Genomic DNA, 18,577 nt, shown 5'->3' with positions numbered 1-18,577 from the left:
ACAAACGGACGGACGTGCAGCGAAGGCTTAATAATAGGACCCCTTTGACACCCTGGGTTCCTTAACCCTAAAAATTATTTAGGAATACTTAGAATAAAAATTGTCTTATTACGATATTGATTGATACAGGTGAGATTGCAGTCAAGAGCCAACTTATATCTGAATAAAATAAAATAAAAACATTATTACTAAAAGGTTTCATTATAATGTTTTATATTTTTCAGTAAATTGCTTTGGTCAAAATGAAATAAGAGGCTGTGGTCTTAATTGCCCTCCTCAGACATGTGAGAGTATCGGTAGAGAGTACCGCTGTCCTCCTCAAACTAAAGAGTGCAGGATAGAATGTCGTTGCAAAGAAGGTTTTTTCAGAAACAAAGTTGGCGAGTGCATATCAAAAGAAGACTGCTGTAAGTATATTTTTATACTGTTTACTATCATAATAATTGTATAAAGCCAGAGTGTATATATTTTATTTTTATAGTAATATAAGTTCATAAAAAATTATAAATAGGTACCAAATTAATTAGTAGGTATAAGTATTTACTCAATTTGAAATGCGTGACCAATTATATATTACGAATACAAAAATTACTTAATAATTTAAGAAAATACTTTTCTCTCTTTACAGTAAACTGTACTGGCCCCAATGAATATTTTTCTTGTGGTGGAGCTTGTGATAATGTTTGTGCTACCTTGGCGAACCAAAGCCAAACTAATTGTCCCATTGTCAACGTTGTATGCAATCCAAAGTGCTACTGCGAAGAAGGATACGCTCGTGATAGTAATAACACTTGCGTACTTATTTCGGAATGTCCACAACGTAAGTAAAGAATACTGACTTGTAAGCATTTGTTTAGGTAGGTATATTTTTCCGCTTGCTTATCATCTTTGTTCCGTGATCTAAAAATATAAAAGGAAAAGGTGACAGACTGACTGACTGACTGACTGACTGACTTACTGACTAATCTATCAACGCACAGCTCAAACTACTGGACGGATCATGATGAAATTTGGCATGCAGATAGCTGTTATGACGTAGGCATCGGCTAAGAAAGGATTTTTGAAAATTCAACCCCTAAGCGGGTGAAATAGGGGTTTGATATTTGTGTAGTCCACGCGGATGCAGTCGCGAGCGTAAGGTTTTAAGAATAAATTTTAACAATAGATAAGGAATATTATAATCAGTACCCTTATATAAATGCGAAAGTGTGTTTGTTTGTTGGTTTGTTGGTTTGTTGGTTTGTCTTTCAATCACGTCACAACGGTGCAACGGATTGACGTGATTTTTTGCATGGGTATAGATAAAGACCCGGAGAGTGACATCGGCTACTTTTTATCCCGGAAAATCTAAGAGTTTCCACGGGATTTTTAAAAAACCTAATTCCACGCGGACAAAGTCGCGGGCATCAGCTAGTACTAGATAATATCCGCTGCTTTGTGCGGGTGGGAAACACCCTGTGGGCATTCCTTGATTTTTTGGAATAAAAATTAGTCTTTATCCGTTATCACGATGCAAGCTATATCTTTGTACCAAATGGATGATGACCGCCATGAAAATGTAGTAGTCAGACAGACAGACACACTTTCGTATTTATAATGTTAGCATGGATATTATTAGATAACCGCAATTTAATTTAAATGATATTTTAGCGGTGTGTGGAGAAAATGAGGTATACGATGTTTGCCCCGCGACATGCCCCCCTAGAACTTGTGACGCCTTGGGTAGAGCGTACAAATGTGCAGCTCCTCCCGTACCCGGTGACCCCGAATGTGAGCCCAGTTGCACATGTGCTGATGGTTATTATAGAAATAAACAAGGTGCTTGTGTCCCAGAATGTGAATGCCGTAAGTTTTAAACATCATCATTATATTGTATACTTACCTCCTCGAACATGTGTTGCCACCTATGGGTTTAATGAAACTGCCATACCCCTTCTGAGTAAGCCGGCTATCATACACACTAATTCACCGTCTTACTTTTAGCAAAACCTATTATTTGTGGAGCTGATGAAGTATACGACAGCTGTGTGAACGGTGGTTGTGGCAGATGGAATTGTTCTCAGCCAGGAACACTTTGTATAGACTTAATTGAGGGAGGTTGTAGAGAAGGATGTCGTTGCAAAGAGGGACTACTTCGAACCGATGAAGGCATTTGCGTTCCTGCTGACCAGTGCCCCTGTAAGTTACAATAACCTAAAAAAACCGATTAAGTGCGAGTCGGACTCACACACACAAAAGGTTCCGTACCATCGTAAAAGATATTTTTTTTATATGCATGGTGGCCATTTTGAAATATTTATTATTTGTTATTGACCCCGTTGGCATCCTAGGTTACTTAACGCTAAAAATTATTTAGGAGTAGAATAAAAATTGACTTAATTTATGATATTAATTGATACTTAAAGGTACTTCATTATTATGTTTTAATATTTTTCAGTAAATTGCTTTGGTGAAAATGAAATAAGAGGCTGTGGTCTTAATTGCCCTCCTCAGACATGTGAGAGTATCGGTAGAGAGTACCGCTGTCCTCCTCAAACTAAAGAGTGCAGGATAGAATGTCGTTGCAAAGAAGGTTTTTTCAGAAACAAAATTGGCGAGTGCATATCAAAAGAAGACTGTTGTAAGTATTTTATTTGAGTATTTTTTTACTATTTATCACAATTATTATCTGAAGTCAGTGTATTATACTGACTTCTGTGCGCACCTACTTAATTATCATCATCATGATCAACCCAATACGGCCCACTACTAAGGTCTCTCTCGTTCCGGGTCTCCTCTCAGAGTGAGAAGGGTTTAGGCCATAGTCTGCCACGCTGGCCCAATGCAGATTGGCAGACTTCACACACCTTTGAGAACATGGAGAAGTCTTAGGAATGCAGGTTTCCTCACGATGTTTTGCTTCACCGTTAAAGCACGTGATATTTAATTGTTTTCAAAACGCCTATAACTCCGAAAAATTAATGGTTACGGGCTAACCACTAATTTTTCGGAGGATCGACCGCTTACTTAATTATATTTTAATTTATAGTAATATATACTTACATGTTTAAATTTTTATAGTATAAGTTCATAAACATTTTAACAACACCAAATTAATTATTATGAGTATTTATTCAATTTGAAATGTGTGGCCGATATTTCATACGAAAATTAATAATTCAAGAAAATACTCTACTCTCTTTACAGTAAACTGTACTGGCCCCAATGAATATTTTTCTTGTGGAGGAGCTTGTGATAACGTTTGTGCTACCTTGGCGAACCAAAGCCAAGCTAACTGTCCCATTGTCAACATTGTATGCAATCCCAAGTGCTATTGTGAGGAAGGATACGCTCGTGATAGCAATAACACTTGCGTACTTATATCGGAATGTCCACAACGTAAGTAAAGAATACTGACTTAGACGTTTTTGTTTATTATTTATCCGCATGCTCATTTTAATTTTGTTTCTAAATTGTTTTAGAAATTTTATTAACACATGAGGAATGTTATATATTATTATAAAACTATAACTTTATTTTAAATTATAATATTCTAGCAATCTGTGGAAAAAATGAAGTCTTCGATGAATGCCCGGCGACATGTCCACCTAGAACTTGTGATGCCTTGGGTAGAGCGTACAAATGTGCAGCTCCTCCAACACCTGGTGACCCGGAATGTGAGCCTGGTTGCCGATGTGCTGACGGTTACTATAGAAATAAACAAGGCATTTGTGTCCTAGAAAGTGAATGCTGTAAGTTTCAAACATATTTGGTTTGGAGTAAACTATGACCAACCGATTTGACAACAAAATTTTATATTTTTGTTATTATTCTTCGACACAAAAACTTAATTGAACTTTTCGGTAAAACCAGTTATTTGTGGAACTAATGGAGTTACAACCGCTTTATAAACGGTGGTTACGGTATCAGCCGGGAATCATTTGTTTAACTTAATTGAGGATATTTGTAGAGAAAGGTGGTTTTGAAAAGAGGTTTCCTGGTTGAGGGAGTTTCCTGTGAGCGGATGATGGTACTTGAATTCCTGCTGACCAGTGCCCATTGTTTGAGCTTTTATTATAACAAGTAGACTTAATACTTATTCAATGAGAATTGATGATTTATATAATAAGCGAGTGATTGTTTTCGTATATACAAATTTTAATTATTTTTCAGTAAATTGCTTTGGTCAAAACGAAATGGTTGGTTGTGAAAATACTTGTTCTCCTCAAACCTGTGAAAGTATTGGGAAAAAGTACAATTGTCCACTGCAACTTGCAGTTTGTAGGCTAGAATGTCGTTGCAAAAAAGATTTCTTGAGAAACAAAATTGGTCAATGCATATCGAAAGAAGATTGTTGTAAGTGATTTTGTATGTAAAGTACATATTGTTAGAAGTCCGTAAATTGTCAAAAAAAACTGGCTCTCTACAGTATAATTGGTTCTGCTTACTAAATTATGAGTTTATGTAATATGTACAATAGTAACTTTTAAAGTGCACCATGTGGACTATAAAAATTTTTCGACTGCATATTTATTTTAAACAACAATATTGGATTCAAAAATAATTAATTTAAAAAATGGTGCAAGGTTCTTTTTACTGACGTTATATTGAGTAAATATATTATGTAGGTACTTTATTATCAGCCAAATTAATTATTTGGTTAAAACTGTTTTCCTTTCCCTGGTTCTCTTTTAACGCCTGAGAGGGTCCTTAGTTAGTAGTTAAGAAAAATAACAAATATATTTTTTGCAGTGAAATGCACTGGACCTAATGAATACTTTTCTTGTGGTGGAGCTTGTGATAACGTTTGTTCTACCTTGGCGAACCAAAGCCAAGCTAACTGTCCCATTATCAACGTTGTATGCAATCCAAAGTGCTATTGTGAAGAAGGATACGCTCGTGATAGCAATAACACTTGCGTACTTATATCGGAATGTCCACAACGTAAGTAAAGAATGATGACTTAGATGTTTTTGTTTATATTTATCCGCTTGCTCATTATAATTTTGTTTCTAAAATGTTTTAGAGACTTTAATGATAGATACGGAATATTATGTATTTTTTTATTCAGATATAAGTTAGCCCTTGACTGTAATGGTAGTAAGTGGTGACGCAGTCTAAGATGGGAGCGGGCTAACCTGGAAGGGGTATGGCAGTTTTTATTAAACCCATGCCCCTTTGGTTTCTACGCGGCATCGTACTGGAATGCTAAATCGCTTGGCGGTACGGCTTTGCTGGTAGGGTGGTAACTAGCCACGGCTGAAGCCTCTCACCAGACCATCCCAGAAATTATAAAATTCCAAACCCCGGTCGGGAATCGAACCCGGGACCTCCCACTAATAAGACCACAGTACCAGGAAAAAATTGTATTCGAAGTCAAAGTCAAAAAAGTTTATTTAAAATAGGTAATAAATTACACTTTTATATATATATATATATATATATATATATATAAGTGTAAAACCGACCGACCATCTTTTGATGGTTTATATATATATATATATATATATATAAACCATCAAAAGATGGTCGGTCGGTTGTTGCATTATTTTGTGAGATGATGATAATAATATAGTGCTTATAATTTTTACGCGAACTGAAACCTTAAGCTACGAGGGTTCTAATATTTAAATTATATTTTAGCAATCTGTGGAAAAAATGAAGTCTTCGATGAATGCCCGGCGACATGTCCACCTAGAACTTGTGATGCCTTGGGAAGAGCATACAGATGTAGAGCTCCTCCAAAACCCGGCGATCCAGAATGTAAACCTAGTTGCCGATGTGCTGACGGTTACTATAGAAATAACCACGGCGTTTGTGTCCCAAAAAACAAATGCCGTAAGTAATTGTAAACAGCATCCTTTATTCTTTAGAAGATGATGACCGCGGCTTCGCCTACGTAGATTGAGGTTTTTTAAAAATCCCGTGGGAACTGTTTGATTTTTCGGGATAAAAAGTAGCCTTTGTCCTTTAACGGGATGCAAGCTATCTCTGTACCAAAATCGGTTAAACGGATGGGCTGTGAAAAGCTAGCAGACAGACAGACAGACAGATACACTTACGCATTTATAATATTAGTATGGATTAGTATGGAAGTTTGGATTGATAAAAACATACCCGGGGAAATGTTACAGTCACCCAATTTGTTTGAAATATCCATCTGTTTTTACCATTGAATTCGACAAACCAATTCACATTTCACATGTACCTACCACAGAGCTAGTATAAGTCCCACAAATTGCTAATGTGGGTGGCCGCCTTTTTAGTGACGTTAGCACTAGACTGAAGTTTCGAGCTGATGGTATATTTTTACTTAAATATACGTCAAAATGACGTCATTTCAATGTTAATGAGACATAGTTCCAGCGCAATAGCAATTTGCGGGACTAATAAACCTAACATGATGGCCACCATGTTAAGCAAAGACTAAACATTAAAATTTGAGATTCTTCGATTTTCCCAATTAGACAACACTAATATCACAAACATCATCTTACTTTACAGCAAAACCTGTTGTTTGTGGAGCTGATGAAGTATTCGACAGCTGTGTGAACGGTGGTTGTGGCAGATGGAATTGTTCTCAGCCGGGAATAATTTGTATAGACTTAATTGAGGGAGGTTGCAGAGAAGGATGTCGTTGCAAAAACGGACTACTCCGAACGGATGACGGAATTTGCATTCCTGCTAAACAGTGCCCAAGTAAGACGATATTAACGATATTATAAAAAAACCGGCCAAGTGCGAGTCAGGCTCGCACACCGAGGGTTCCGTACTACAGTCGTATTTTTGCGACATTTTGCACGATAATTCAAAAACTATGATGCAATAATGGTAGATGCACCCGACTATTCGAAAGTACTTGTAAAAGTTTATTTGAATAAAAAAGATTTTTTTTTGTTTATTTATTTAATAATAAATAAAAATCTGTTTTAGAATGCACAGGTGAAGACCTTTCATATGATACCCCCACTTGATATAGTTATCTTACTTCGAAAATTAAAAATACTAATTATTAGTTCATGACCACAATTTAATTTTTTTATGTGATGTAGCCACAAATATACGGTTTTTAGATTTTTCCCCAAATGTCTGCTATAAGACCTACCTACCTGCCAAATTTCATGATTCTAGGTCAACGGGAAGTACGCTGTAGGTTTTTTTGACAGACAGACAGACAGACAACAAAGTGATCCTATAAGGGTTCCGTTTTTGATTTGAGGAACCCTAAAAATATGAATATTCGAAAACCTATTTTTGAATTTATGTTTTATTGTTAAAATTGCCTATTTTTCACCTTTAAGCTCCAACATGTGGGACTAATGAAGTTTATGACTATTGTCCGCCAATATGTCCACCACAACGGTGCGATTTCGATCCGAGAGTAAGTTTGTGTGCACCAAATCCAAAACCAGGCGATCCACAGTGTAAGCCTGGTTGCCGCTGTATTGACAACTATTTGAGAAACAACCTTAACAAGTGTATTCCAATGGATCAATGTGGTAAGTGAACATAACTTATATAAAACACCTAATTTATACGTTAACATATTTAAGATACCTAAGTTTAGTGAACTTAGAACCGTGCGTCAATTTACCGGTTACATTGTTTATTGTTAATGCGATTCAGAAACCCACGACACAGGTGTGGATACCATCTGCAGACTATGTTAAAATTGACAAAACTGTTTTGTTAAATAAATATTTTCATATTACTAGTTACTTATATATATATTATATACTATATTACTAGTAATATTACTGGCTTACCAGCTCAGACTTCACTCAGCTGCAGACATCAGTAGCATGAATAATTTCCCGCCTTATGGGAGTACCAATTTTTCGCAGACTGATGTCGTAGGAAAAAAAAATATTTCAAACTAGCTTCCCCAGCGAACTTCGTACCGCCTGACAGTCGATTCTTTTTCAGGAATTTTTTAAATTTTTCTCTCCGTAAGAACCATCCCCGTACTTCAAGGAATATTATGAAAAAAGAATTAGCGAAATTGGTTCAGCTGTTCTCGAGATTTGCGATCAGCAACACATTCAGCAATTCATTTTTACATATAGAGATAACTTGAGTTTACATTAACACAAAGAGGTTGGAGCCTTCTTTTAGGATTAACTATTCCCGAGTCAGAAGACGCCCTAGGAAAATAATAATACTTGTCATAGAAGTTAGAACTGCCGCGGAAGTTGATATTCCCGTAGGGCATCCAATTACAATGTTACAGTTACGCTTGGATGCAGGTGGAATTTATACAGCGCCATAACCAATAAAAACCGGTCAAGTGTGAGTCTGGCTCGCACACGAAGAGTTCCGTACCATCGTACAAGATACCTATACCTAACACCTTTATTTAGAACATTATACGTGATTTAGTAAACTAATTATTTTAGAACAAATTTTAATTTTTTTTTTCGTAACGTAACCACAAATTCACGGCTTTCGGATTTTTCTTTTATTTGTGCTATAAGACCTACCTATCTGCCAAATTTCACGATTATAGGTCAACGGGAAGTAGGTTTTCTTGACAGACACGACGGAAAAGACGGACAGACAGACAGACAACAAAGTGAATATAAAGGTTCCTTTATTCCTCTTGAGATACGAAACCCTAAAAATGATGTTTTGTGAGAACTCTTACGACACTAATGTTTTGATAGGGCTCCTTTTTACCCCGCGGGCAAGTAGCCCTAAACACACATTTCAGTCATTCTTTTATCTTTTTACAGATAACAATAATACGAGTAATTAATTGGAGGAATTTGAACAAGGCAACGTGCATTAGCAGTTGCTGTACCTGTGGACAACATCATATTTAGAGCAGACCATCAATTTATTTACTTTATATTAAGTATACAAATAAACTCCAATCTTTTGTGGATTATATGCAGGACCATAACTAAGTAGTAGATAATAAATAAGGAAGAGTGAATAGGCGTTTTCTAGACAGGCATGCTCTACCTCATACTGAATCATTATTTGCTACCTACTCTGAATCATTATATTATTTATTACTAGCGACCCGCCCCTGCTTCGCATGGGTGCAATGTAGATACTAATGTGGTGTCAGTGCTTGCTAATAATGTAGCTTTCTATAGGTGAAAGAATTTTTAAAATCAGTTGAGTAGTTTTTGAGTTTATCCTACTTTTTTCTTATAATATTTGTTAATTTTCGATGAAAGCTTGATTTCTTCCGACATTTTGTTTAAATGTCGTCATATTTCAATAAATTAACACAAACCAATATTAAACTATACCTATAAACCTTCCTCTTGAATCACTCTATCTATTGGTGAAAACCGCATTAAAATCCGTTGCGTAGTTTAAAAGATCTATGCGTTCATACATACAGACAGCGGGAAGCGCCTTTATATTATACTATGTAGAGATGATTGCAGTAAAGCGCAAGGTAAAAAAATAAGCACACCAACCGAATTAAAGATACAAAATATTATTCTGAAATCAAAATTGTCAACGACGTACAACCGTTTTCTATTAATTTTAGTGCTAAAATTAAAAAAATAAACAGTTTTCAAAATTAAATGACGACGCATTTTCATTTGATTACCTTTTTATTTATTGATAAGGTGAGATGAAGTAAATACGTAAGTAATTGCATACATCGTACAACAACTAGTAACAATATGGCCGTAGTTTTTAGGGTTCCATACCTCCAAAAGGAATAAAGGAACCCTTATAGGATCACTTCGCTGTCTGTCGTGTCTGTCACGAAAACCTATAAGGTATTTCCCGTTGACCTAGAATCATAAAATTCGGCAAGTAGGTAGGTCTTTATAAATAATATCTGTCCCAGCTGTACTCACGTGTTTAGTCGACGTTAGCCCGACTAGTTTCGAACCCATCCGGGGTCCTTATAATAAGATATTATTTATAATGGAAATCACTTACGGTAATTACGCTAAAATAGGTAGGTCTTATAGCACAAGCAAAGGAATAAATCCGAAAACCGTGGTTTTGTGGTGATCATACACAAAAAAATTAAAAGTGTTAATGAACAAATAATTAGTATTTTCAATTTTCAAAGTAAGATTATTATACCAAGTGGGGTATCAATGAAAGGGCTTTACCTATATATTCTAAAACAGATTTTTAATTATTTTTATGCATAATAGTTTTTTATTTATCGTGAAAAATGTTGAAAAAAATATCCGAGTACGGAACCCTCGGTGTGCGAATCTGACTCACACTTGGAAGGTTTTTATTAAACCCATGCCTCTTTTGGTTTGTACAGTGTACACGGCATCTTACCGGAACGCTAAATCGCTTGGCGGCACGGCTTTGCCGGTAGGGTGGTAAGTAGCCACGGCCGAAGCCTCCCAGCAGACCAAACCAGAAATTTAGAAATTATAAAGACCCTACAAGAGACTTATTATGTCCAGCAGTGGATGTACTGTACCTATATTGGTTGCCAATGATGATGGTGCCTTTTATGTGCCCAACGATCGAGCAAAGAGTGTGCCATAGAAAACAATGGAGTGTGCCATTATGCGCTTTGTGTGTCAGACCTTAATTATGCGATGATTCATTTTAGGGTCAATGAAATATATTAACGTATGTATAAACACTTGCTGATTACAAGAATACTTACACCAACTGCATCAAAATTTTCTTGATATCGTAGTTTCCACATGAATATGCTAATTTTGTTTTTCACATTCCAGCAACGCAAGGGAAGGTTAACGTGTTTTTATGTTTGTGTGTATTAATGTTTCAATGTAGAGTTATCGCTATCGAGAGGAATTTGGCAAATGGGGTGTTGTTGACTTCATCTTAGGGTGAGATCTATAGAGCGTACTTTGTTTGACTTTGCTCAGATTTTACTTACGAAAAACTTTGATTCGGAATTTATAGTCGTGTCGGGCTAAGATTATGCTGAGTCAGACAGACAAATAATTAATTGATGATCCATTCCACGCAATATTTCCTGATTCTCTTTTATAAAATTAACAATATTAATATTCAAAAATCAAAAACAGTCCAAATTACATTTCTTATAATAACATAATTAATAAATTATGTTATTATTCATCAATAATAATTAAGATTTAATAGAAATTAACGTGTTACTCAGTACCCCCACTGTCCCCTACTTTAAAAAAAATTGGTGTCAAATGAAAGGTATGAAAATGCCAAAATATAATGTTACTAGCTTATGCCCGTGATTTTGTCCGCGTGGACAACATAAATATCATACCCCTAATAATTTTTCCCCTTAGGGGTTGAATTTTCAAAAATCCTTTCTTTTAACGGATGTCTACATCATAATAGCTACATATATACATGCCCAATTTCAGCCCAATCCGTCCAGCAGTTTGACACTGTGCGTTGATAGATCAGTCAGTCAGTCAGTCAGCCAGTCAGCTTTTCTTTTTATACATACAGATTAAAATAATAAATTTACCGTTCGTGGGTGGTGATAATTTTAAAAGGGTAGTTGTGAAGTTTTACTTTATGCACATAATCATTATCTTTATAAAGTTGTAATAAAATACAATAACAATACTTTATAGAAAATTGGTACATACGTTAAACGGTACGGCTATAAAAATGAGTGTTTTCTTGATAATATACCAGACAGTGTCCTCGCATGTAAAATGTTTCGGTCGTTTTCAACTATTATCATCTTTGTTTGTGTTACAAGAACTGTATTTGCTCTTAGTAAGTATTTAATAATTTTATGTATTCCCTTATCGTAAAGTTTGTGAATTGTAGCTGTGTTTTACATACTTACTTGTTTTAATTTTTCTTTATATTACAATTAAGTAGTAGTTTCACGGATAGCTATAAACTATTTATAATTTTTATATTAAATTGTTATGGTCATGTTTGCAAGTTATATGAAATGTCTTAATATTTTATTGATCTCAATACGTGCTAAATCTAAAACTCTATCAGTTTCCTTTTGACGGCTCAACCACTTTGCACAAAGATTGCTTGAATCTTGGAAGTATTTTGACTACGTTTTATAAACAAGACACATTACGGAATAAAAAACAGCACGCGACGCGTCTTTTCTTTAATAATGCAAATAAAAATGAACTTTAAATCTCGGTTCATATTTCAAAGAAACAGATAAAAAACAAATACAAGTCCCGCAAATTGCTATTGCGCTGGAACCATGTCTCATTAATATCGAAACGACATCATTTTGACATCAGTCGAAATAAAAATATACCATCAGCTCGAAACTTCAGTCTAGTGCTGACGTCACTAAAAGAGCGGCTACGCGCATTAGCAATTTGCGGGAGTTATAGATGTAGTACGCGACAGGTCGAGATGACAACCCACACAGCGCCCGCGTTCGCCCACACCGGGTTAGCGCAGGCCGTACGGATGTGCGAGGCGTCCTCACCCCGTTTGTTATCTCGACCGACCTGTCGCGTACTATAGGTACATTCGCGACTATTTCATTGTACTTCACACGAACTTAGATAGTCATTTATGTCATTATTATAAAGTTGTAGTAAAGACGCAATATCGCTTCATTTTGAACTCTGTAGGATTGTGCTCTAAACCTAATTTGCAATAATTTTATGTCTTTTAGTTCCACATCACAAATCTCATTGTGGACAACATGAAGTTTTATCTTCGTGTGCAAATCGTGTATGTGATTACCAGAAATGCTCCGAAGTAGGTGAACCTATAGAATGCATTAGGATGAGTCATAGACATTGCAAAAGGGGATGCGTATGTAGACAAAATTACTTAAGAGCGGATAATGGAACGTGCATACTTGCAAGCCAATGTCCGAGTAAGTATTTATTATTAGCTAAGTATACAGTATTAGAACCACCACCTCCATTTGACATAATTCCTTCTGTTTATTAAACCCTGGCACCATCTCCACGGACGAGAGAATCGCGGAGATAGTCTCGCCGTGTCACAAAATTCGATACAAACTATCGCCGCGATAGTATCGCCCTGTGGAGATAGGCGCATAGAGTTTGTATCACGTATGTATTTTGTGACACGGCGAGACTATCGCCGTGATTCTCTCGTCCGTGGAGATGGCGCCAGGGTTTAATAAATAGAAGGAAAATTTCGTCAACCTCGGCAAATTCTGGAGTGAGCTTGGCTGACTGGAGTGATCTGGACTCTGGAGCTACACCAATGTTTCATTTACAACGGATGTACCGGACGGATAGAAAAGAAGAAGACTAATCATCTCGTTTTAAACGTTTTCGTGTTTTCTCACTATCACCGCGCACATAACCACAGTAGCCTTTAGGCCCAAATGTCCAACATTTTATGATTATAAATGTCCATTATATAAATGTACATAACATTTTATAATTACAAATGTCCACCATTTTATAATTAACTTGCTTCCTTGGCAAGCATGGCCTGTATTTTGAGGTCTGTGTCTGGAGTCCAGACACACCAGTCTGAATATATTACTGTTTTCCAGACTCTGGAGGTATCTGCCATAAGATTGATCATTAATTTATTTACCTTTACCAGATGCCCTCAAATGTCCCAAGCCAAATGAGTATTACGATGCATGTCCACCTCAGTGCCCGTCGAGGACTTGTGGTGTCATGGACAATAGAACGGCATGTCCCGAACCTTTGGAAGTCGGCGATCCAAGATGTCCACCGGGATCGTGTCGGTGTAACGTTGGTTTCTATCGAGATAGTGATGGCAGTTGTGTTACTTGGAATTTATGCAGTAAGTTACATTAGAGTACCTTATAATGTTTATGATAATTAATAAGACATCGCGATGTAGGTATAGCTGACGTCGCGCGTTGTGTTTGACCAGGAACTTACTGTCCACAAAAAGCAATTAACACTAAAGATAAAAAACAGCCAAGTGCGAATCAGACTCGCGCACCGAGGGTTCCGTCCTATAGTCGTATTTTTCGGCCTTTTGTACGGTAAATCAAAACTATTAATGTAACAAAACTATTAACATATTAAAAACTATCTATTATGCATAAAAATAAATCAAAATCTGTTTTAGAATTTACCTACACGTAAACCCTTTTATATGATACCCCACTTGGTATAGTAGATTAATCTTACTTTGAAAGTTGAAAATACTAATTAATTATTATTAGGTATATGTATTGTGTTCATTTTATTTTTATTTTTTCGTTTCCACAAATTCACAGTTTTCGGATATTTCCCCGTGGGCTATAAGACATACCTACCTGCCAAATGATTCTATGTAGTTCAACGGGAAGTACACTCTTGTACAAGTTTCTTGACAGACACGACAGACAGAGAGCGAAGTGATCCTATAAGGGTTCCTTTTTTCCTTTTGAGGTAGGGAACCCTAAAACACTCAATAATAATTCATTGTAACCTAGATGACTTATCAGTTAAACTTCGTAAAAAACCTAATTACAAAATATACTTTTAATTTGTTGTAATATACCTAATACCAAAGGATTACGCACCATATGAATTATTATTTAATTGGTCCGTTATAAATTATTGTGTGTGTTATAATAACATCTCGGATAAAAACCGACTGGTTAATTTATTTTTTAACATACTTACTTCATTTGTTTAATGAGGTTTAGCGGTGGTACCGTAAAAAAAACGGAACCCTTATAGGATCACTTTTTTGACAAGACCCCTACAGGGTACTACCAGTTGACCTAGAATCATGAAATTTGGCAGGTAGTTAGGTCTTATAGCAGACATTTAAGGGGAAAAATCTGAAAACCGTGAATTTGTGGTTACATCACACAAAAAAAAATTAAACTGTGGTTATGAACTAATAATTCATTTTGGGGCTATTTAAAGACGCATCACGCAATATCTATCAAATTATTACTTGTTGATTAATGTGGGTAGGTAGGTACCTACTAGTACAACGAAACTGGTAACTTAAAATATTGTATTTTAATTCTATTTTTTTTTTAATAGAGACATGTCCAGAGAATGAAACAGCAGTTTCATGTTTCCAAGCAAAATGTGAACGTAGAGACTGTTCCGATCTTGGACAGCCAGTTGCTTGCGTGAGGATAGACCCAATGTTCTGTACCGTTGGCTGTCTGTGTCAAGAAGGATTTTTAAGAAATAATAACGGAACGTGTATCCCTATTAATCAATGCCCAGGTAAGTTTATGGTGTTCCTAAGAAATTCCCAAAATTGTACAAGCACGATTATTTAGCTGAACTTATAAGTCATCATCATCGGCTGGGCAACGTTCAGGAAGCTTCGAGATGTCTGCTTGTCCGAAATTCCTCATTGCTTGAATACCAAAGTCTTCGAACAGTGCGTGTTGCCAGTGATGACATTATGGATCTGAGACATGGTTGCTCACTATGGGCCTCATAAGAAAGCTCACACAGTTTTCTCGAATTTTTAAATTCGTAAGTAGATAAAAATAAGTAAGTAGGCATAAGTATATAAACAAGTCGTAATTACAAAATTAAGAAACAATAGAAATAGTTCGCGACAGTTCAAAATGGCAATCGGGGTGGGGACGCCCCGCACACCCACGCAGCCCCCACGCTTACCAAGTGCGGGATAGCGCAGATGACATGCGGGTGTGCGGGGCGTCCCCCCGCCTCATACCCCGCTTGCCATCTCGAAATGTCGCGTACTATGGATATTTAGAAGAAGATTATGTTATATTGATTCCAGAGGCCCAATGTGAAGACAACGAAGAATTTGACGACTGCCCACCAGCATGTCCGGGTGAACAGTGCGGCGTAGATCCAAGTGTAGTTCTGTGCTTGGCGCTGCCCGATGATCCTACCTGCGAGCCCGCGTGCAGATGTCGCGTTGGATATTTGAGAAACAACAACGGCAAATGTATTCCACGAAACAAATGTCGTTAGTATATCTATTTATCAATTTACTCAGTCCGTGATCGCCTAGTGGTTAAGATGTCCGCTTCCTATTCGGAAGGTCGGGCATCTGTCCACTGGCATATCCAACAACAATGCGGTATAGTTTCAAGTGTAGTTCTGTACTTGGCGCTGCCTGTTGGTCTTAGCTGCGAGCTCTAGTGCCGATGTCACATTGGATATAAATAAGATAGCAACGGCAAATTTATTCTACAAAACAAATATCCTTAGTTTATCTACTTATGCATTTAGGTGAGTTTTGAGCAATTAAAATATCACTTGCTTTAAAGGTTAAGGAAAACATCGTGAAGAAACCTGCATGCCTGAGAGTTCTCCATAATGTTCTCAAAGGTGTGTAAAGTCTGCCAATCCGCACTTAGCGTGTGTGGACTGTGGCAAAACCCTTCTCATTCTGAGAAGAGACACGTGTTCAGTAGTGAGCCAGCGATGGGTTGATTATGATAATGATGATAATTTAGTCTGTGACAAAGTTCAATGGATGTATTCGGTTTTGCACTAAGTTGCCCTTAATGTTATTATAATGATACGCAACATTGATCAATTATATGTTTCCTATAATATTGTAACATTTTTCCTTTTCTAAAGAGTAGATAACTGCTGAGATTTTTGCCGGTTCTTCTGAGTAGAAGCTGCGTTCTAAAACTGCGCGTAATAGGTATTCGTAGGAACCACAATATTATGTTGGCTCAACTGAAATAAATATTTTGAATTGAAATTACTTGGAGTACCATAGCCACGTTTGGGATGGGACTGCCAAACACCAGCTAGATAGATTAGCTGTCTGCTTTTACTGCAACTCAAAATAAACTATCATTTTTACTGTTATAATTAATATGTACAAATTGTGTAGGTGGTACCTATTTTAAAATTATATTTTTTTTTTTTTTTTAACAATTATTGTTGCATGAAATGGACCAACGTATTGATAAAGAACGATACTTATTAGTAGGTATGTGCCTACCTTTATCAATAAAATTATTTTAAAATTTATTTTAGCACCCATATGTGGTCCAAACGAAGTTCACGATACTTGCGTAAAACCATGCCCACCGCAAAGATGCGACGTTGATCCAAGGACAGTTTTGTGTCCACCTGATCAAGAATGCCAAGCTGGTTGTCGATGTCTCGATGGCTATTTGAGATATCAAAGCGGCTTTTGTGTTTCTAGGAAACAATGTGGTAAGTGAATATTCCGTCGTTTTGGCCCACGTGTTATTTTATTCACACGCTTTAGTTTTTAATTCAGTCACTTGAAATTTTCATTACAAGATTAGATTAAATATTTTCCACGTTTATCAGCTCATTTTACCTATTTATTGTACTCCATATATTATCGCCAGATATGTTAATTTTTCGCAAGCATATTTGAACATTAACCTATGCCATTAGCAGTCACCAACTTATTTGTTTTCGCATGATTTATTATATCCCATAGATTTTTTTTTATACAATATATAAGAATATTAGCCATGTTACATGACTAATATTCCCCTTTCCTCTCAAACTAAGCGTCAGGCTTGTGCTAGGAGTAGGTACGACAATAGTGCAACGGGCGGGGTTTGAAACGTCGACCTTTCGGTTTTCAGTCCACTCCTTTACCGGTTGAGCTATTGAGGCTTCAAAATGAGATATATATACCTATTACCTAAAATAATAAGATGAAACTCCCGCACAAAGTTTCAGGCTTCTAAACCGACCCGTTAAAGCGGTGTGTCTGTTTTATTGAGTAGGAGGTGATCATCAGGGTAGATTTATGTTAGGTCAGCACCTGGCATGGTCAAAGAATTATTGTAGCATAGTACCTATGTACGAATTCATCCCGTGCTGCACCTCGTCTTTTATAAATTAATGATAGAACAATAGATATACCTAATAGTGCTGCATCCCTATTCCTAAAATTCTATGGTCATGCCCGTCCGGGCACAAAACTGTTGACGACTATCCGGTACGGTTATGTCCATGCACGCGACATGCAAAATCATCCCTTAACCTTCACTATCCGTAACATTAGGACGGTAATATACGAACTTATAACCAACACACCACTCGACACATATTATGTACATACATACATACATAGATATAAAAATTGACATACCTTATCATAAGTGGTGTCCTATATGAAATAAATACATTAATTTCATTTCATGAGTATAATACCTACTTACTTATGTTACATAATATATTTTTTGTTTCAGAAAAATCACCATCACCACCAGTTAAACGTCCTACTAGACCTCCTCCGTCAAAATGTTAAGCGTGAAATTTTCAGCTTTTTCTCATAATAGATACCTACTACTAAGGTATTAATTATATTCACTAGGCAGACAGAGGTACTCGCACATGTGATTGCATTATAATATTATCCTGAAATTATACAGCGCCATTTGTATTATGAATATTAATTACGGTTTTGGTTTATTTTTTATTTTGTTGACATGCAAATTAATAAAGGACTGATAAAAAACGGCTACGAATTTTATTGTGTAAGTGTATCCCACATAAAACATTTTATGTAAATTTAGTTGTCAAGACTCATATTAAGTTCATAATGCTTGCCTTTCACTGTTAAAAAGATATGAGATCTCTAGTAGAGCCAAATCCCTAGCTGAGCTTTGATTTGTGCTGTCCATGGGACCTGTCCCAAATCCAAAGTATGCTCTTGACTGTATCACATTTACAACAATAAATAATAAATTCTGATTCTACAAACCCGTTGGACTGCAAACCAGAGAGCTCTAGAGGTC

The 18,577-nt window shown here is 36.3% G+C and overlaps 2 protein-coding genes across 3 annotated transcripts in view; both read left to right on the top strand.

Annotated features, from left to right (window-relative positions):
• The window catches only part of LOC117982576 (zonadhesin-like), a 28,797-nt gene extending 18,438 nt beyond the window's left edge, over positions 1-10,359 (top strand). The window contains exons 24-36 of one of the 2 annotated variants that reach the window (XM_069498711.1): positions 225-407; positions 629-820; positions 1,651-1,845; positions 1,984-2,178; positions 2,438-2,620; positions 3,187-3,378; positions 3,537-3,731; positions 4,153-4,335; positions 4,732-4,923; positions 5,623-5,817; positions 6,484-6,678; positions 7,281-7,478; positions 10,235-10,359. In XM_069498711.1, coding sequence (XP_069354812.1) covers positions 225-407; positions 629-820; positions 1,651-1,845; positions 1,984-2,178; positions 2,438-2,620; positions 3,187-3,378; positions 3,537-3,731; positions 4,153-4,335; positions 4,732-4,923; positions 5,623-5,817; positions 6,484-6,678; positions 7,281-7,478; positions 10,235-10,299 — 2,363 coding nt within the window. In that variant the 3' untranslated portion in view covers positions 10,300-10,359. Of the gene's footprint in view, positions 1-224; positions 408-628; positions 821-1,650; positions 1,846-1,983; positions 2,179-2,437; positions 2,621-3,186; positions 3,379-3,536; positions 3,732-4,152; positions 4,336-4,731; positions 4,924-5,622; positions 5,818-6,483; positions 6,679-7,280; positions 7,479-8,711; positions 9,537-10,234 lie in introns of those variants that run through there. The other variant, XM_069498710.1, reaches the window with a different exon arrangement.
• Positions 10,360-11,593: 1,234 nt separating this feature from the next.
• On the top strand, positions 11,594-18,267 carry LOC138402406 (tenascin-like). Its single transcript, XM_069498803.1, has 7 exons — positions 11,594-11,661; positions 12,548-12,754; positions 13,465-13,671; positions 14,880-15,071; positions 15,604-15,795; positions 16,827-17,009; positions 18,029-18,267. The coding sequence occupies exons 1-7, from the start codon at positions 11,598-11,600 to the stop codon at positions 18,085-18,087; spliced, it is 1,104 nt and encodes a 367-aa protein (XP_069354904.1). The 5' UTR covers positions 11,594-11,597; the 3' UTR covers positions 18,088-18,267.
• The last annotated feature ends 310 nt before the right edge of the window (positions 18,268-18,577 follow it).

Source organism: Maniola hyperantus, chromosome 5 (genome assembly GCF_902806685.2).
Source record: "Maniola hyperantus chromosome 5, iAphHyp1.2, whole genome shotgun sequence".
Taxonomy (NCBI): Eukaryota; Metazoa; Arthropoda; class Insecta; order Lepidoptera; family Nymphalidae; genus Maniola; species Maniola hyperantus.
The sequence above is the reverse complement of the archived record's forward strand: the minus strand, read 5'-3'. Positions and strand labels throughout refer to the sequence as shown.

What these genes read in the sequence shown, in the direction of transcription:
- LOC138402406 (XM_069498803.1), top strand. Translation starts at nt 11,598, where the DNA reads ATGTTTCGGTCGTTTTCAACTATTATCATCTTTGTTTGTGTTACAAGA. An exon ending in AAGAACTGTATTTGCTCTTA is followed by an intron (nt 11,662 to 12,547) that starts GTAAGTATTTAA and finishes TATGTCTTTTAG; the next exon opens with TTCCACATCACAAATCTCAT. An exon ending in TGTTACTTGGAATTTATGCA is followed by an intron (nt 13,672 to 14,879) that starts GTAAGTTACATT and finishes TTTTTTTAATAG; the next exon opens with AGACATGTCCAGAGAATGAA.